We start from the raw sequence: 18,826 nt of genomic DNA, 5'->3' as shown, positions 1-18,826 counted from the left end.
GTCAATTGACTTCATTTCCCAGGGTTCATTTCCGCGGCGGTGTAAGTCACGTGACGCTACGTCTGTCAACATGAGTGGGCACTGGGCTGTGTGGGGAAGCTGCGGGATGGATAGCGAGTCATGACCTGCGAATTTTTTTCGTCTCGGTCACCTTTTTTTAAAAGCTGCGAAACGGGTGATTTTTACCGGCATTCGAGTGAGAAGCGAATTCCTTGAAAGTCTTCTGCAAATTACAGGAGTTTTGTTATTTTTTTTTTGTCGCACGGAGTAGTTAGCTTGTAAGCTAGGTAGGGAACTGTTAACGCTAGTAACAGCATCACTACGATTTTGTCGCTTAATTTTCCCCACATTGATATTAAATTCATATTAAACAGTATTAAATGAGCGTATTGATATGAATTAATCCAGGTAGTGTTTGAACTCAACTATAATTGGTGACTTGGTTGTGGCGACAGTAAATGTTGACTCTCACAGCACCGAACCCTATTAAGTTACCATTAATGTTTAAGACTGATCTTTCTTTATTTACAAGTTCCCGACTGCCCGTCGAGTTTAAATTTACTTTATAAACGTCCGGCAGGGGACAATGAGGCGTCGCCATATCTCACACAATACTGTCCTGCTTACTGCATCGATTAGCTGACCAACATCTGCTGCAGCCCTGGAGTACTAAAGAGGACTAAGGAGGACTAAGGAGTCCACGGCCTGTGACCGAGGAGCAACCGTCCAAGGCGTTTTCTTTTCATACCTTTACGTCCATGACGGGCGGGCTGGACACTCTTTCCCAGCAGGGGGACATGGCAGTCGCAGGACTGTCCTCGCTGCCCCTCGGCAACACGTCCTCGACAACGACCCCTGCTACTGATAACAAGGGCTGTGAGAATGGCGCCCTAATGGACTCATTTGGGATCTTCCTTCAAGGACTCCTGGCTGTCATGGCTTTCAGCATTCTCATGTGTAAGTATGGATCATCTTGACTGCAGCTCTTTGTGTTATTGAAGAACTTGTCCAGAAGCAGCACTTTGTGAACTCACTGGGATGTTGACTATTATGTGCTATGAACAATAGCAAACCGGGGCAAACATGCATCAACATCCAAACAAAAACTGACGCAATGTGGAAATGGTGCAAAAATACCGCAATCACGATAATACTGCAAATCCCAAAATCAACTACATTTGTGAAATACTCAAAGTTGTTGTACCCTTATTTATTTATTTACATGGTGACTAATGTGCTAATGAGTCCTTTTACAATCCGATTCGATGGACCAAACATTATTGTTAATTTCGCAAAACAATGAAAAGATGTTCAGTACGGGTGTCACAAGATACACAAGATTGGGTCTCTATTTTAACATTACTTTTGAGAAAAATATAATGACTGTGTGACTGGCCAAAGTTCTCACTCTGTTCATGCCGTTGTTCTATGGGCCAAACGGCTGAAACGGCATGGTGCTGAAACCGATGCACAGAGTGAACTCTCTTCCTGTGTGTTTAGAGGCGGGAGACGAGGAAACCAAGACACCCATGTATGGCATGAAAATACAACAACATTAAGACTAAATACTAGGGATGTTCGATAATTATCTGCTAGTTATCTGCATAAAAATGTGATATCAGTATCAGATTTTTTCACAATTATGAAAAACGATATTTTATAAATGCTGTATACTACACATATGTGTTTATTTCACCACAGGAGATATGTCACATAACAATATCGACTGATATCAGTATCAGAAATGAACAGATGGACAATATTGGTTTTCGGCAAAAAAGCCAATATCAGACATCTTTACTAAATACAATATATTTTTATGTTCATATCATATTTTTTCCCACTTTTTCATATTGCGCTGAAGCATGTTTACAGCTTTCCCAGGTCTTATTGCCCCCAAATTTCCCCTCTTGTTCCATTTGGATGTTGCAAACGTCACATTGAAATGTCCAAGTCATACTCGAACCTCAAGTGTTCTGCCTGTGAGGCAAAAGTCCGAACAACTTGGCAAGTCATTTTTGTCCAAAGGGCAAGAAAAGCCTGAGAGTATTGCTTGCCTTAATAATTAATAATGTGACTCAGGGGTGTCACTAGGTTCTACGGGGGGGGGGGGGATCTACAGAATATGAATGAATGTAGTAGACATTAAAAAAAATAGAAAAAACAAATAATGAACAAGAACCGGGATATAACTTTCCCACTTTTGGACAGATATAGTAGAGATACTCAATTGTTTTAGGCCACCATAAAATTTACACAATTGACACTGCAAAACCACTGCTCAAGCTCTGCAACCATTCTATCCAGTGGACAGTGATCAATTATATAATAATCATTATTATATTATTAATTAGCCTACTATCATCATTATTCTTCTGATTAGTAGTAGTAGGCTAGTATTGGCCTGCTTATTGGCTTGCTTATTAGCCTGCTTTTGCCTTATTATATGAAATTTGTTTGATTTTTTTGCAAAAAAAAATCAATAAAAAATATAAAATTATTTAGGGGAGCTTAAAATGACCCCACTTATGTGGCTGTATTGTCCAGACACGTAGCGAGCTGCTTATTGAATTACAGTTGGGTGCCACACCTGGTGTATTTCAATGGAATCTCAAACTGACTGACTCACAATGGAAGACGTTATATTGTGCAGTGCAGGTTAAGAGCGAGAGCGAAACCCTGGTAAACAGAGCTGTGGTTCCATTGGGTCAGTGTCTGGCACCGAGCTGACAGCTGTGCGACTTAATGAGCGCAGTCTCGGCTGCGTGCGTCCCGTCACACTGCGGCCTCTTGTAGAGAGCGGAGAGGAATGTTCAGTACCGCTGTTTTGCTCCAGGCAGCACAGTGAGTAGTAGTAGTAGTAGTAGTAGGTGTATGTATGTGTGTTCGAGAGAGGCCGCCGCCCGTGTCCAGATCACACATCACTGCCAGCTTGGCATTGGGTGTGTTCGGTATGAAGTCACACTTGTTCACAATAGATGGAGTCACAATTTGCATTCAGTAAACAGAAGAGCAACCCCACAACTTTTGCTATTTCATTCATTCATTCATTTTATACCGCTTACCGTCACAAGGGTCGCGGGGGTGCTGGAGCCTATCCCAGCTGTCTTCAGGCGAGTACACCCCTGGACTGGTGGCCAGCCAATCACAGGGCACATATCGTCAAACAACCATTCACACTCACATTCATACCTATGGACAATTTGGAGTCGCTAATTAACCTAGCATGTTTTTGGAATGTGGGAGGAAACCGGAGTACCCGGAGAAAACCCACGCATGCACGGGGAGAACATGCAAACTCCACACAGAGATGGCTGAGGGTGGAATTGAACTCGGGTGTCCTAGCTGTGAGGCCTGTGTGCTCACCACTTGTCTACTGTGCAGCCCAATCACAAGACCACACCCAATATCCAATATCTATTTTCTATGCCACTTATCCTCACTAGGTTCACACAGGTATGCTGGAGCCTATCCCAGCTGTCTTCGGGCGAGAGGCGGGGTACACCCTGGACTGGTGGCCAGCCAATCACAGGGCACATATAGACAAACAACCATTCACACTCACATTGATACCTATGGACAATTTGGAGTCGCTAATTAACCTAGCATGTTTTTGGAATGTGGGAGGAAACCGGAGTACCCGGAGAAAACCCATGCATGCACGGGGAGAACATGCAAACTCCACATAGAGATGGCCGAGGGTGGAATTGAACCCTGGTCTCCTTGATCTGCTATTTGATTGTTAAACCTGTTTTAAATAGTAGAACTTTTTTCATTTGTACTTGCATTTTCAGTAGGTTACAGTATCAAACCAAACTTTTATGGCGCTGTAAGTAACACACAATGTAATTGCACCACACGGACGATGCAGATCTCGAAATTAACACATATACATGCCAATGTATAATCCGCAAGGCATGCTGGATAACCTTTTTTTAATGTAATCATTTGGTGAGCCACTGGAAGTAAGAATAAATCACTTGTTGAATATCAATGTTGCATTGCCAACGATGACATTTTGTAATCTGATTTCTGCATCCGGGCTGCACAGTGATGGGCGGGTCGCATGTTTGCGGACGTCGGGGCCCTCACACCACCCTCCCGAGTCAGTCTCTGAGAGTCCGAGCATGCGCATTAGTGACTTGGACGAGGTCATTTTTGTTTGCGCTCTGGCAGTCCTCCTCCCGTTTGTCCTTGCAGCAGGACAGAGAGCGGTTCCGCAGCTGGGTTCGTCTCCTGGTATCTCCTCCATGCCCTTGAAACTGCTGGGAAGACATAGCCAAGCATCTGAGCTGCACTATGTACAATATGCATTGCTTTATAACAGGACAGGTTAATATCCCACAAGTGTGATTGACTATTATTATTATTTTTGTAATAAGAATTGCAAGTGGCGGCACGGCGGTCGAGTGGTTAGCGCGCAGACCTCACAGCAAGGAGACCAGGGTTTAATTCCACCCTCGGCCATCTCTGTGTGGAGTTTGCATGTTCTCCCCGTGCATGCGTGGGTTTTTCTCCGGGTACTCCGGTTTCCTCCCACATTCCAAAAACATGCTAGGTTAATTGGTGACTCCAAATTGTCCATAGGTATGAATGTGAGTGTGAATGGTTGTTTGTCTATATGTGCCCTGTGATTGGCTGGCCACCAGTCCAGGGTGTACCCCGCCTCTCGCCCAAAGACAGCTGGGATAGGCTCCAGCACACCCCGCGACCTTTGTGAGGAAAAAGCGGTAGAAAATGAATGAATGAATGAATGAATTGCAAGTCCATTGAAATCGTACATATTGGCTAAAATGTTTGTGAAATTCCCATCTCAATAACCTTGCTGGTGGTTGAGATTCCACTCTCTTGAACTCTGCGGTTCTTCTTTGATTGTGTAGAGAACAATATTTCCACAGGAAATCCAGCTGCATTGATTTCCATTAATATTGCATGATCGGTCGCTACATCTCACTCAGCATCCGTTTTTTTTTTTTCCTTTCCTCAGTGAAACGCCTCAGGGAGCCCAAACATGAGAGGAGACCCTGGAGAATCTGGTAAGTCGGCTGTGATAATTCTTCCAATGAGTAGTACTTAAGCCGTAGTGTACTATATGATATGTCTGATGTCACTATGCAGGTTCCTGGATACTTCCAAACAGGCTATTGGGATGCTCTTCATCCACTTTGCTAATGTTTACCTTTCAGACCTCACTGAGGAGGATCCCTGCTCGCTGTGAGTCGGTCCTTTCCATTTGTCCTTTGTCACATATTCGAGTTTCTTTTGATCACTGCTCTTCTTTTTATACATTTTAAACATCTCATCCTTATCTCCTAGATACCTCATTAACTTCCTATTAGATGCCTCGCTGGGCATGTTGTTGATCTACGCTGGCGTACGAGCCGTCAGTGCGGTTGTCGATTGGCGGCAGTGGGAGTCTCTCCGCTTTGGAGAATACGGTAAAGGCTGCATGGGGTTGATTTGTTTGTCTGTCTCTTTTTAGCGCCACAGCAGGGGTGGGCAAACTACGGCCCGGGGGCCGGGTGCGGCCCACTAAGCGTTTGAATCCGGCCCACGAGTTGCTTCCAACCTTTAACATATAAACTGGCAACATGACTTGCAAGTCGGAGGTCTTATTTATTTAAAAAAAAAAATTAAAATTAAATTATATAGTTTGATGTGGTCTGATGTTTAAACGAGAACATACAGCTGATAGTATAACACTTTTACAGATAAAATTTGACAAATAATTCAAGGAAAATTATAAGCATAAAACACATAAACATAAAATATATATAAATAAATATAACGTATAAATAAATATATAATAACATAATAATAATAATATATAAATAAATATAACATAAAATGTGTGTGCGTGTGTGTGTTGGCCCCCCAGACAATTTTGTTAACTCAATGCAGCCCACTAGTCAAAATATTTGCCCACCCCTGCTCTACAGCCATCTAGCATATTCCTGTAATACATCTAATGCCCATAGGAGGGCAGCAAACTACACTAAAAAGTTAGTGTATAACTCCATGTGGAGTCCTGTGTGGCGTGAAACACAACACATACTGTACAGCAGTGTGAACACTGAATTTCCCCTCAAGGGACTGTAATCAGTGTAATACATTTAAACAGTTATTGTGTTTTAATGATATCTCTCCTGCGTCTTTATAGGAGAGCCCATACAATGCACAGCGTGGTTGGGCCAGTGCATACTCTACATCCTCATCATGATGTTTGAGAAAGTCCTCATCATGTTGGTCCTCCTCATCCCCCAGTGGAAGAAGGTCAGCTGTGTTTTGAATCATAGTCATTGTTCTTTTTAAAAATAACAACTGTAAACTCCTATTATGTGCTTGGTTAAAGTGAGAATCAGAATCAGACAAGATTGGAGAGCTTCTCCTTTCAGTGCAAAGTTAAAAAAAGTGTACAAAAAATAAAAGTAAAAAAAGACAGTTTAACAAGTTATATATAAGATGAGATGCAAACTTGTGCACAGCACAATTGAGGCTCAGTGTACGATATGAGGTACATGGTAAATATTGATGGAGATAGTCCAGATTTCCATTTCACATAATATTGCACAGGACCAGATATGTATTGCACAGACACCAGAGTATGTATTAATTTTAGTGCAAATGATGAATGGTATACACAGATGAGTAAAAGTCACATGTAAATGTATTGCACATTTATTGTTAAATAATTAAATATGTTTTTGAGGTAGTTATAGAAAGAATCCCATTGTTCCGTTGGGGTCGTCATATCATAGATGTATAATGTTGCTCGGGTATTTTTTTTTCCTGAGCTTATCTTAAATTTTGCTTAGTCCCACATCTGATTTTACTACTTCCACACAAGAGTTTGACTTTTCACTCGCCTCTCAGATTTGTTTATTTTTGCATCTGTGAACAAGGTTACGCAACCACTGAGCTGGTTTTCATGAAAAGGGGCGGCGTGTGGGGGGGGGCAAAGGCAGAACAGGACCCATAACTTTTTGGGACCGTCCCCAGACCTTTTCATTTATTTTTCAGGAAATATGACACACTCCTAGGTGGAGGTGTGCGCGCTACAGAGTTCCTTTTGATGGAGGCATAGAGACTTTACTTCTTCCACAGCTCAGAACTCAGTCGAAATAAAGTGACTCATTCAGATGCATGACTTTTTTAAAAATGTAATTAGAGCAACTTTGAGACATTGGAGGTTCCACTGTAATGTCCCCAAGTACACATCAAGAAAGTTTTATCATGTTTCTATTATCAGAATCAGAATCGCCTTTATTGTCATTGTATTGCATACAACGAAATTTGAGTGCAACTCCACTGTGCATTTTGTAGAAAGTAAAAATAAGGAAAAGGATAAAAATAAAACAAGGAATAACAATATAAATATAAAAGTGGCAGGTGCTGTTCAAAATAAGTGTCAATATATCCAATCCAATCCACTTTATTTATATAGCACATTTTATAAACAGAGTTTCCAAAGTGCTGCACAGACTAATAAAAATAAAAAGTAATAATCCAAAACTAAAAAGATCATTTAAGAAATAAAATAGTAAAATAGATATTAAAAACAAGAAACAAAGCAATAAAAGTATAAAAAATAAAACCAATTACAATAAAAACGAAGAACTAAAAGACACAGGACCATACGACTCACTCCGAGTTAAAAGCCCGAGAATAAAAGTGGGTTTTAAGACGAGACTTAAAGCTTTCGATGTTGGGGGCCTTTTTTTACTTAGGAGGGGAGAGACTTCCACAGCCTGGGGCCAACCACAATAAATATATGTACATGTATCGGCCGTGTACTGTGTGTTTGTGACCCACATGTGAAATATGTACGTTGCAGCTAGCCCTCCACAACCCCATAACCAATCCTGACCTGGAACTGGCCATCGTGATGCTCATCGTTCCGTTCTTCGTCAACGTAAGTCTCTTATTTTCAACTCTTGACACGTACGTATGATCATCCATCGGGGAGCGTGTCGTTCACTGCAGCATCCTCTGTCGTTCCCCAAGGCGCTCATGTTTTGGGTCGTTGATAATTTCCTCATGAAGAAGCACAGGACCAAAGCAAAGCTGGAGGAGAGAGAGGAGGATTCTCGGGGGAACAGCAAGGTGCGCTACAGACGAGCTTTGTCCCACGACGACTCGGAGTCAGAGGTCAGTGTCTCTCGTGTGCAGACGGTGGGAACTTCTTTAGGCGCGGTACGCTCGCACAAATGTTTGTTGTTTTATTGTGATGGTTTGCAGTCATGTTTTCGGGGCACCCCAACATATCTAGACTGTATTAGATTAGATTAGATTCAACTTTATTGTTATTGCTCATGTCACTGGTACAGGGCAACAAAATGCAGTTAGCATCCAACCAGAAGTGCAATTTTATAAGTACCTTAGTAGTAAGTAAATGTAGAAAAAAAAATAGACAGATCTATGTAAAAAAACTATAACAGGCTCTGACTATAATACAGTGAGGATATGTACAGGGATATAAATGACTATAATATGGCTATTGTAGATTATACAGATTATAAACTGTATGGATGTGACAATATATAATAACAGTAATATGTACAGTATTGCAATGAAGTGACTAGAGTACGGTTATTGCAGATTATATTAATTATAAACAGTATGATCTATGAATGCAACAATATATTACAGTAATATGTACAATAGTGCAATATGTACAATAGTGCAATGAAGTAGTGCAATGAAGTGATGGGGGGGCATAGTAGATCAGCGGGACGATGTAAGTAGTGGAAGGGGTGGGCAATGGGGGGCAGAGTTCAACATTGTATGGGGAGCTACTGCATCTTTGAAGTATTTTAGTGTATGTTCTGCCATCCAAATTTTATTACCCCCCCCCCACTCCAGGCATTTTCTCTCTCTTTTACTCACTCAGGTTTGTTTATTTGAGTTTGCTAGCACAGTTATGCAATCACTGGGCTGGTTTAAAGGCAAAGGTTAGAGGTGTAACACGGGCGAATGTTTTGCGGTCAGAGAGTGTATATTCATAAGAAATACTGCATGTACTTCCTGTATGTGTGCAAAGCTGAAGAATGCAATGTAATGTTAACACATGGGGGGGCGGAAGTGCTTCTTTAAGTTGTACTCTGTGGGAAAGAGTTTGCAACGGGCCAGTGGCGCAATGGATAACGCGTCTGACTACGGATCAGAAGATTCTAGGTTCGACTCCTGGCTGGCTCGAATTTTTGGAATTCATTATATGAATATAGAAATAATCTGTTCCAGGTTCAACCAGTCACCATTATGAAAACTTTTATTAACAATGACCAGCTAATGTAGCATCCATTACATGGAATGTTTTGGTCACAGTGTAACCACAGCACATGATGTATTGAAGGAAAAGAGACCCCTCCCTCATGCCCAGTGGGGGGGGGGGTTTCCCTCAGTCTGCCCTAAAAGGCCATGACGGCACAAAGGGCCAGTGGCGCAATGGATAACGCGTCTGACTACGGATCAGAAGATTCTAGGTTCGACTCCTGGCTGGCTCGTGTTTTTGCAGAAATTTGCAACATGCAGGGGTTTCTCAAGGTTGTGCATTCAACTTTCACTAACCACATGCTTTTAATAGATTTCTTTAAAACATTTTCAGAGAATATAATGGAAAGATAAGGCTGCACGGCGGTCGAGTGGTTAGACCTCACAGCGAGGAGACCTGAGTTCAATCCCTCCCTCGGCCATCTCTGTGTGGAGTTTGCATGTTCTCCCTACGTTCCAAAAACATGCTAGGTTAATCGGCGAGATAAATGATCTGTTCCAGGGTTAAACTGTTGCCATCAACCACCACTGAGCAGCAAACTAAGTTCAAGTTCTGTCATGATTCCAAAGCGCATCAAAGCACGTGGAGCCTCGTGCTGTGTGTGTGTGTGTGTGTGTGTGTGTGTGTGTGTGTGTGTGTGTGTGTGTGTGCTGGTCTGCAGCAGAGCACGTGGCAGTGGGGGAGGGGCTGTAGGTTTTTTTTTGAATTGCGAGGCATGGTGGCTCACAGGGCCAGTGGCGCAATGGATAACGCGTCTGACTACGGATCAGAAGATTCTAGGTTCGACTCCTGGCTGGCTCGTTGTTTTGCACAAATGCTTTGATGTCAGGCCGAACCTGATGAATCAAATGGAGAAATAGATTTGGCAGAATAACTTAGTGCTTCTGATTGATCAAATCATGCTCATTATTTTTTTTTATGCACATTTAAGCAAATTTAAGCAATTTCGGGTGTATATCCACTTGCAGTGACAGCTTTCACCACTGCGCCCTGAAAGGGGATGAATTAGAACGCCAATACACGTAATGCACAAGTCGTGATTCAAACATACTTATTTGTTGATATGATGCACACAGAGCAAGGAACAACTTGGTCTCCTTCCTGTTGTGGTCTCCTCCCTCTGTGAGGCGTTCAGGCGCGCTCGGAATTTTGATGATTATGCACTGGTTGTTTTTTTTTTTTTTCAATTTTATTATGACTGTACCCCACTTTGGGGTACTTACCATACTTAGGACTTTTATGAATTGTATTGTGCTGAATAAGCAAAATAATTTGAGTAAGTTAAGTAAATAAGTTAACAGTTGGAGAATGTATTATTCAAGATTTTGCCGCCGATATTTTAATTTTAACAGCAAATTAATGTTGCCTCCAAATATCAGTTATGGGCCTTCTTGAGTACTGAAAACCAGTATCGGCCTGAAAAACACCTTTTGGTCCACCTCTAGATTAGAGGACACTATAGGTCACAACCTCCTGAGACAAAAGAACACTCCACCTGAACTTGCTTTCTCTTGTCTTTTTCTTTCTTTTTTTTTTTTTAGATCCTGTTCTCAGCAGACGACGAAATGGACGAGTCAGACGAAGAGGATGTTCGCCGCCTCACAGGTCTAAAGACGGTGAAGAAAAAGAAGCTGCGCATGGGCATCCCCGTTTGACAGAGTGCCTCGTTAAACGCGCCGTTGGAAGCAAATGTGCATTCCGCCGCACTTCCTCCTCCGCAGACAAACATAGGATTCCCTTTAATGGCGCAAAGGACTTGGGATTTTTTGTGTGTTTACAGCCAGCTGTTTTTAACTTCTGACGCAACACTCCCGGGGATGAGTTTTGTCACGTTAAAATGGAGGCCTACTCAGCATCGTAGAAAAGATTAACCGTATGGACGCCTGTGGATGAGGATCACAATGCAAGTGAAATTGTGTTCTTCTTCTCTTGTAGACGTACCACCAAGGCCTGTACGGATGTGTGTGTGTGTTGTGTGTGTTGTGTGTGTGTGTTGGACATTCCTCAGGTTTGAAGGAGTGTTACCTGACCAGAGCGACTCCCAAGCACAGTTCCACCCCAAACTACTGTGATTGTTGTACCTCATGTCGCTTGGTGTGTGCACAAAGGTTTGCAGCAGCAGAACCCTTTTCACTTCAACACACAAGTCCAGCCACTGCAGAATCCCTAAAATGTTACATTGTTTGTGTCATTGATTGTGTTTCATACGCAGCTTTTATTCGTGGGCCAAAAAAGTTGGGCTTTGCTCGCTCCGGAAGTGTTCTTCTTTATCCCATCGCTCCCGACAAGACGAAGAGATACGGGAACCCGCTCTTGCACAATTAATTTGTTTTTGTCTTTCTATTTTGTGTTCCTTCGGCACGGCAGTGTGCCCGAGTGACATTACCAGCATATGTTTAATCGTCGTTGATGTGTTTTTGTTTTCTTGTTAATTGTTTATACAGGGCTCCAGGTGTATTCCATTCCGCAGGCTGTGATTTGAAGAATGTGACAAATGCGTAGACCTCGATACTGTTAAGTGACTGTGGACCAAAAACAGTTCATGGGAGATAAGGTGTTAGTATAAACATATGTGGACCCCTTTAAAAGTCAATGGAGTGTGACGGTGACGACCGCGCCGCTGTAGACGATGTCAGGGTGATGCTATTTTACCGGAAAGCAGGTAAATACAACATCTTTGAAGCCGTCGTATTAGCTAGGCGATGCATTCTGTTGATTGGAGGGAAAGGGGCTCGGTACTATTATACTGTAAGTGATTTTCCAATAAAGAATGTGATCAATTATTCGGACTGCAATGTAGGCTGCTTTCTTATGTGTCCTATTTAAAGGATACATATACTGTGTATGTGTATACATGTAAAAAATATATATATTGGGAATGTCCAATAATTATCAGTACAGCATAAAAATGTGATATTGGTCGATATCGGTATCTGATTTTTTTCCCCGACTATGAAAATCGATATATACAACAAGTGTTCATTCCGCTACAGTAGATATGTCACATAAATCGACTCATATAGTTATTGAAAATTTAGAGTTGGACAATATCGTCATATCGTTTTTCAGCAAAAAAGCCAATATCTATGTATGATATCATTGTCATCCATTTGTGATACCACATGTCCTCATTTGCGTCACGGGTGAGCTGGAGCCTATCCCAGCTGACTTCCGGCGAGAAGCAGGGTATGTAAATAATTTTTTTAAAATTTTATTTGGGCAAATATGTGAAACATTACAGTGCATTTCGTACAATAATCGAAATATAACTTTCCATTATTTACATTTGTATTCAGCTATCTGATCACAAGCCCAAAAAGGAGTAGGCTGAAGCAAAAGCTTATAAATGCCTACCCCTTTTTGCAAGATATAATCATGTTCATTCCACAGTCTTGTTCTCTCCTGTTATTATCATTTTAATATTATTATTGTTATTATCATTATTCATTTTCTACCGCTTTTCCTCACAAGGGTCACGGGGGTGCTGGAGCCTATCCCAGCTGTCTTCCAGCAAGAAGCAGGGTATGTAATACATTTTTTTATTTTATTTGGGCAAATATATGAAAAATTACAGTGCATTTCTTACATCAATCAAAATATTCCACAGTCTTGTTCTCTCCTGTTGTTATCGTTTTAATATTATTATTGTTAATATCATTATTATTATAATATTTAACTTTGATACCATTATTATTGTTATTATTATCACCAGTATTATAATCATTAATATTACCATATATATTTATTTATTTATTTATTTATTTATTTATTTATTTATTTATTTATTTATTTATTTATTTATTTATTTACATTATTAATTATAAGTTTTTTTATTTTTTAAATTATGTTCTTGTAGAGTTCTGTATCATTCCACCTGTTGTTTTCTGAAATCCGCAGTATTTGTGCTTTTATTGTCAATTTATTAGCCCACTTTTCCCCCCTAAGTGCATTCTTTTACAATTTTCTTTCATCCAATTGAATTTGCACTGTATGGATACTGTATGTTTTTTTCAGCATCATTATCTTTTTTCACTGATTTAGAGAAATGAGGTGTGTCTTTTATGGTACCAAATACGGTTCCTTGGTTTGTGATTTCTGATGTATTCTACACATACAGGCAAATGACGCAGCAGGGATGACAGTCATGGCAACTCAGAAGATGATAGCTCCAAACAGACGTCCCTGATGTCATCCTCTAAGATGCTTTTACTGATTTTAGATGCTGGAGTTGTCGTTATTGTGAACGGGATATCAGATAGTGTACATAGTGGCAGCACTTTGGCCTTGTGAGCTCATCACAGACCGAAGACTCATTCCAGCTGCTCCATCCCTCACATCACACCTAATAATACACCCTGACTACAGGCACCATTGGACGGAGACGAGGGGGGGGGGCTTGACTCACTCACTGAGTCTGGACCAGGACTATAAATACAGTATAGTCATCCGGTCGAGGCTAGCAGGGGGTACGGCAGACAACAACTTGGGACAGACATGTCACAGGTAAACTTCATTCATAAAGGACTTTTCATCATTGAACACACACACAATAAGCAGCGCTGCGTTTGTGTCCGTCATAGTCAGGTGAAGTGAAGAAGAAAAAGCGTCCGCCGATGAAGGAGGAGGACCTGAAAGGAGCCCGCAGTAAACTGGGTCTGAAGGGCGAGGTCAAGAGTAAAACCTATGAGGTCATGGCTGAGTGCGGTAAGTCAAAACGTCTGTTTGTTTCCTCGCCGTAAAAAACACACACCTAACATTTCTATTGGCTAGCGGCTAATGGCTGTTTCCATTCCAACATCTCAACTGTCATTTTGTACCGCACGCAACCTACATTGTTGGAAAAGGTAGTATATGTAATTAGTAAAAATAAAATGGCATGAATATATCATTGTTTAACACTTGTGATACATTTAGTTGTCATTTTGCAGCAATTTACATTCAAAACATTTTTTTTTAGATTGTGAAACCTCCAAAATATTTTGGTAACACTTTACAATAAGGTACAGAAAATGACTTTAGTAGTAGTAACTTGAGCCGGTGAGATGCTTTATCTTCTCCAGCAGATATCAAATCAAAATCAAATCAACTTTATTTGTATAGCACTTTTCCTGCAAAGACATGCAACACAAAGTGCTTTACAGAATTAAAAACAATTACCACAATTAAAAGGAAAAACAAATACTAAGAAAGCCCCTACCTCCCACACTCCATACTAGACACACACACACACACACACAATCACACAATCACACACAGTAGGGAGACATGGCATGGCACTGAGGATCAAGGAAACGCCACCTTTGGGGCCGTCCACACTGGGAGGAGCCACAGGCCGTGCCATCGGGGGCCCCCTGACTCCGACAGACGGACGGGCGGACCCCCACATTAAAGGGAGGGTCGAAGGGACCCAAGGATGGCACCCCCTCAGCAGACCCGACACAGCCCCCAGTGTGGAGGAACCCCCTCACTGAAGAAGTACTGGAGTTAAAAGCTAAAAACTAAAAGCATAAAATAGGACTAAAAAGATAAAAACATAAGAAAAAAATATTACTTAAAAGCCTGATTAAAAAGGTATGTCTTTAATTTTTTTTTTTTTTTAAATATCAACAGTCTCCGCAGTCCTGAGGCTCTCCGGCAGGCTGTTCCACAGGTGGGGGGCCATAGTGGCTAAATGCTGCCTCACCGTGGGTTTTGGTCCTGGGTTCTGGTATTGTTAAAAGGCCAGTGCCGGAGCACCGCAGGGTCCGCGGGGGTTGATATGGTAAAAGCAGATCAGATAAATAAGAAGGTGCAAGGGCGTTAAGACATTTAAAAACCAGTAAAAGAATCTTAAAACCTACACCTACAGCAGATATCTACAGCTGTGTGTCGCATGGAGGGCACAGGAAGTCCCACCCTCCATGTCTTTAGCAAGCGAATAGCACAGACAAGAACGGGAAGGGCTTTGATGGAAATCGTGTCATCACTTCTTTTTTCTGTTGTTGCCGTGTTTGTGGTCTCCACCTGGTAGCTCAGTAGCTCGCATTAAGTACTTGGGCATTTATATATCGAATGATGCAATTTAAAAAAATGGCTGTCCATCAAATAGAGCACAACATGAGTGGCTCCCTGTTGTTGTTATTTTTGGAAACCCACTCCGGGTCTATAAGATATAAGCTTAGCCTATTCTCACTGATTCACAGTTGGCAGAGCTCCAAGCTTTTATTTTAAGATGTGTAGTGAAGCCCGTTTATTAACAATGCTGTCCTCTTTGAAGGGGTGGCCTTTACACGGAGAGGGGTCATCCTTACAATGCATATAGAAAATGGAAACGTGTATTAAGATACTTTTTTGATACTCGTTTGATAGCAGAAACATTCGGACGACCTGTTCTTTTTTTATGACCTTTGAACTGTCCACTCACAGGTTTATCAGGTTACACGTTTGTGGATATTTGTGTGGGAGCATAATAATGGTAATGGTAATGGTTTTATTTCATTTGAACATGCATCAAATTACAATTGAATGCATCACATAATCAGTTCACAGTTCCACATGTCCAAAAGGAGTAGGAAAGGAATACCCCTCCATTTGGTACTTTTACAATCAGTAACTGTTACATTTGTTCACTTCCTGCTTTCCTAATATAGTTTTAAGTTTTTTTTATAAAATTTTTATTTTTTTTATTTTTGTGTCACGTACCGAAGTACGAGGTGATATGACCATCCAATGACATAATGTGTACCATAGTAAGTGTCAATATAGTGATATATATAGCACATCATGACTGGTTCAAGACTCTTCATCCTTGTATTTAGCAAACATCAACTGCTTGTATTGTTTCTTGAATTGGCTCATCGTTGTGCATTGTTTGATTTCCTTACTCAATCCATTCCATAGTTTGATTCCACATACTGAAATGCTATGGCTTTTTAACGTAGTCCTAGCATATAAGTGTTTCAAATGTAGTTCTTCCCTAAGATCATATTTCTCCTCTCTTGTAGAGAAGTATTGGATGACATTTTTAGGTAATGACTCAGTACTTGTGTGTTACAAACATAAATCAAAGGAGAGAATTAAAATTAATTTGGTTACTACCATCTTAACTATGTATATTCATTTGTTCCTGCATTGGCTGGGAAGTACTATTATTTCATATTCAGATTTCACTGAATGGACTTTCATTACAGCTCCTGTTTATCTTTGCAGAGCGGATGGGCAAAGTTGCACCATCGGTGTTTAGCGGTGTAAGGACGGGGGCCGAGACGTCCCTGGAGAAGCCAGCCGCCAAAGCTCCTGGAGCCAGTGTCTTCAACAAGTAGTCCCTCACTGCACGTTTCATGATATTAGTGGAATCAGCTGTTATTGTCGTCAATGTGCTGCTTTTTATAGCTCTACAGATATATGTTGTTTCAACTTAAAGAAGAAGAAGGGGGGGGGGTGATCGAGACTAAATCTTTGTTGACACAACAAGACCCATTTAAACAATCCTTGTACTTTACAGTTTGCACAGTGGTAACCTTCATGGGTCAAATCTGATATGCTGTAAAGAACAGTGGCACAAATTTTTTCATTTTTTTTTCAATTTTACTAATTTTACTATTAAAGAGTATGTGAACATCCCTGACTACAACACGACTCTGAAAGTCATGTTGCTAGCTTGTATGTTAAAGGTTTAAATACTTTGGAAGCAACTGGCGGGCCGGATTGAAACGCTTAGCGGGCCGCCTGTGGCCCCCGGGCCGTAGTTTGCCTACCTCAGCCTTATGCTTTACGCTCATTGCATAGGGTCGAAAATATCATCAACACACATACCCGAAATTTAGTAAACATGTTTATCATTGTGGCTGCACGGCGGACAAGTTGTTAGCACGCAGGCCTCACAGCTAGGAGACCCGAGTTCAATTCCACCCTCGTCCATCTCTGTGTGGAGTTTGCATGTTCTCCCCGTGCATGCGTGGGTTTTCTCCGGGTACTCCGGTTTCCTCCCACATTCCAAAAACATGCTAGGTTAATTAGCGACTCCAAATTGTCCAAAGGTATGAATGTGAGTGTGAATGGTTGTTTGTCTATATGTGCCCTGTGATTGGCTGGCCACCAGTCCAGGGTGTACCCCGCCTCTTGCCCGAAGACAGCTGGGATAGGCTCCAGCATACCTGTGTGAACCTAGTGAGGATAAGTGGCATAGAAAATAGATGGATATTGGATGTGGTCTTGGGATTGGGCTGCACAGTAGAAAGTGGTTAGCACACAGGCCTCACAGCTAGGAGACCCGAGTTCAATTCCTCGGCCATCTCTGTGTGGAGTTTGCACGTTCTCCCCGTGCATGCATGGGTTTTCTCCGGGTACTCCGGTTTCCTCCCACATTCCAAAAACCCCTCCTCTCACCCGAAGACAGCTGGGATAGGCTCCAGCATACCTGTGTGACCCTAGTGAGGATAAACTGCATAGAAAATGGATGGATGGGAATATTGGATGTGATTTCGTGATTGCACGTTGGTCGAGTGGTTAGCACGCATACCTCACAGCTAGGGGACCAGGGTTCAATTCCACCCTCGGCCATCTCTGTGTGGAGTTTGCATGTTCTCCCCGTGCATGCGTGGGTTTTCTCCGGTTTCCTCCCACATTCCAAAAACATGCTAGGTTAATCGGCGACTCCAAATTGTCCATAGGTATGAATGTGAGTGTGAATGGTTGTTTGTCTATATGTGCTCTGTGATTGGCTGGCGAACCATCAAGGGTGTTCCCTGCCTCTCGCCTGAAGACAGCTGGGATAGGCTCCAGCACCACCCGCAACCCTCGTGAGGATAAGCGGTAGAGAATGAATCATGAATTTATCTTTCTTTTGTAGTTGCCATTTGTCAGGAATCTTGGATATTTTCATTTACCGTGTGCCCCTATTCCTAAATAAATTTTCCCCGGAAAATCTCAAGTTGTTAAATTAACTGATGAGTCATGCAAACTTTATTGCTCACTTCTTCGCTAACCAAAACAGCAGCACCTACCATGTAAGCAGCCTCGCCAATGAATTCAAGTCTAGATAGAGTCTTACCGGCCGCTTGTAAACAGGTTCTCAAAGTACTATTAAGATAATCTTATGTTTTATAGACTGTTTTTACTCCTTTTTACACTGTTGTGAAAATGGATTATTTGCACATTTAAATGGCTGGCCTGGTCCCCTCTGCTTGTTGGGTAAGTAAACACCCACTCCTCTCCTCTAAAGAGAAAATGTGGTAGCCATGTTTGTGTAGTAGTTAAATTGCACTGCCTATAGCGACTGGAATCCAGTAGAAATGAGCGCATGATGTATAATTCAACTATAAACAAACATCCAAGGGAGTCTTTGGAACTCGACAGCGCTGCAGTATTTGCTTGTCGGGTAAAGTCATAAACACATAGTACATCATTCACACTTGGAATATATTAAATCTCAGATTTTAGTACATAATATTTAAGTTAGTGAAAAGTATGTATTTTCTATAGAATATATGATAAATTATGGAGTTTTTTAAACATGTATTTTCCATATGGGATCATCATAGCATCAGCAGATGCTATTGGATGGTCCTAATTGTA

The 18,826-nt window shown here is 41.5% G+C and overlaps 1 protein-coding gene and 3 non-coding genes across 7 annotated transcripts; all 4 read left to right on the top strand.

Annotated features, from left to right (window-relative positions):
- Positions 1 to 69: 69 nt before the first annotated feature.
- On the top strand, positions 70 to 16,877 carry LOC131143053 (store-operated calcium entry regulator STIMATE-like). Of its 4 annotated transcripts, XM_058091726.2 has the most exons (10): positions 70 to 957; positions 4,988 to 5,036; positions 5,119 to 5,214; positions 5,317 to 5,438; positions 6,161 to 6,273; positions 7,835 to 7,912; positions 8,005 to 8,148; positions 10,813 to 10,920; positions 13,852 to 13,975; positions 16,460 to 16,877. In XM_058091726.2, the coding sequence occupies exons 1-10, from the start codon at positions 759 to 761 to the stop codon at positions 16,570 to 16,572; spliced, it is 1,146 nt and encodes a 381-aa protein (XP_057947709.2). In that variant the 5' UTR covers positions 70 to 758; the 3' UTR covers positions 16,573 to 16,877. The 4 variants fall into 4 exon arrangements, with proteins under 4 accessions (XP_057947709.2, XP_057947706.2, XP_078650995.1 ...); XM_058091723.2 differs by lacking the exons at positions 13,852 to 13,975; positions 16,460 to 16,877 and having other exon boundaries at positions 76 to 196; positions 640 to 957; positions 10,813 to 12,054; XM_078794869.1 differs by lacking the exons at positions 70 to 957; positions 4,988 to 5,036; positions 5,119 to 5,214; ... (3 more) ...; positions 8,005 to 8,148; positions 10,813 to 10,920 and adding exons at positions 12,761 to 12,793; positions 13,389 to 13,774.
- Positions 9,123 to 9,195, top strand: trnar-acg (transfer RNA arginine (anticodon ACG)). Its single transcript has one exon. It is a non-coding gene; the product is annotated as a tRNA-Arg (tRNA).
- trnar-acg (transfer RNA arginine (anticodon ACG)) lies at positions 9,431 to 9,503 on the top strand. Its single transcript has one exon. It is a non-coding gene; the product is annotated as a tRNA-Arg (tRNA).
- Positions 10,000 to 10,072, top strand: trnar-acg (transfer RNA arginine (anticodon ACG)). Its single transcript has one exon. It is a non-coding gene; the product is annotated as a tRNA-Arg (tRNA).
- Positions 16,878 to 18,826: the final 1,949 nt, after the last annotated feature.

The sequence above is a fragment of the Doryrhamphus excisus genome, linkage group LG11, assembly GCF_037039965.1.
Source record: "Doryrhamphus excisus strain RoL-2023G ecotype Guam linkage group LG11, RoL_Dexc_Guam_v1.1, whole genome shotgun sequence".
NCBI classification, from domain to species: Eukaryota; Metazoa; Chordata; class Actinopteri; order Syngnathiformes; family Syngnathidae; genus Doryrhamphus; species Doryrhamphus excisus.
Note: the sequence above shows the minus strand (reverse complement) of the source record. Positions and strands in the feature narration are given on the sequence as shown.

Coding starts and splice junctions, on each gene's coding strand:
- LOC131143053 (XM_058091726.2), top strand. CDS start 759: ATGACGGGCGGGCTGGACACTCTTTCCCAGCAGGGGGACATGGCAGTC. Junction 5,037..5,118: donor AGGAGACCCTGGAGAATCTG/GTAAGTCGGCTG, acceptor GTCACTATGCAG/GTTCCTGGATACTTCCAAAC. Junction 8,149..10,812: donor ACGACGACTCGGAGTCAGAG/GTCAGTGTCTCT, acceptor TTTTTTTTTTAG/ATCCTGTTCTCAGCAGACGA.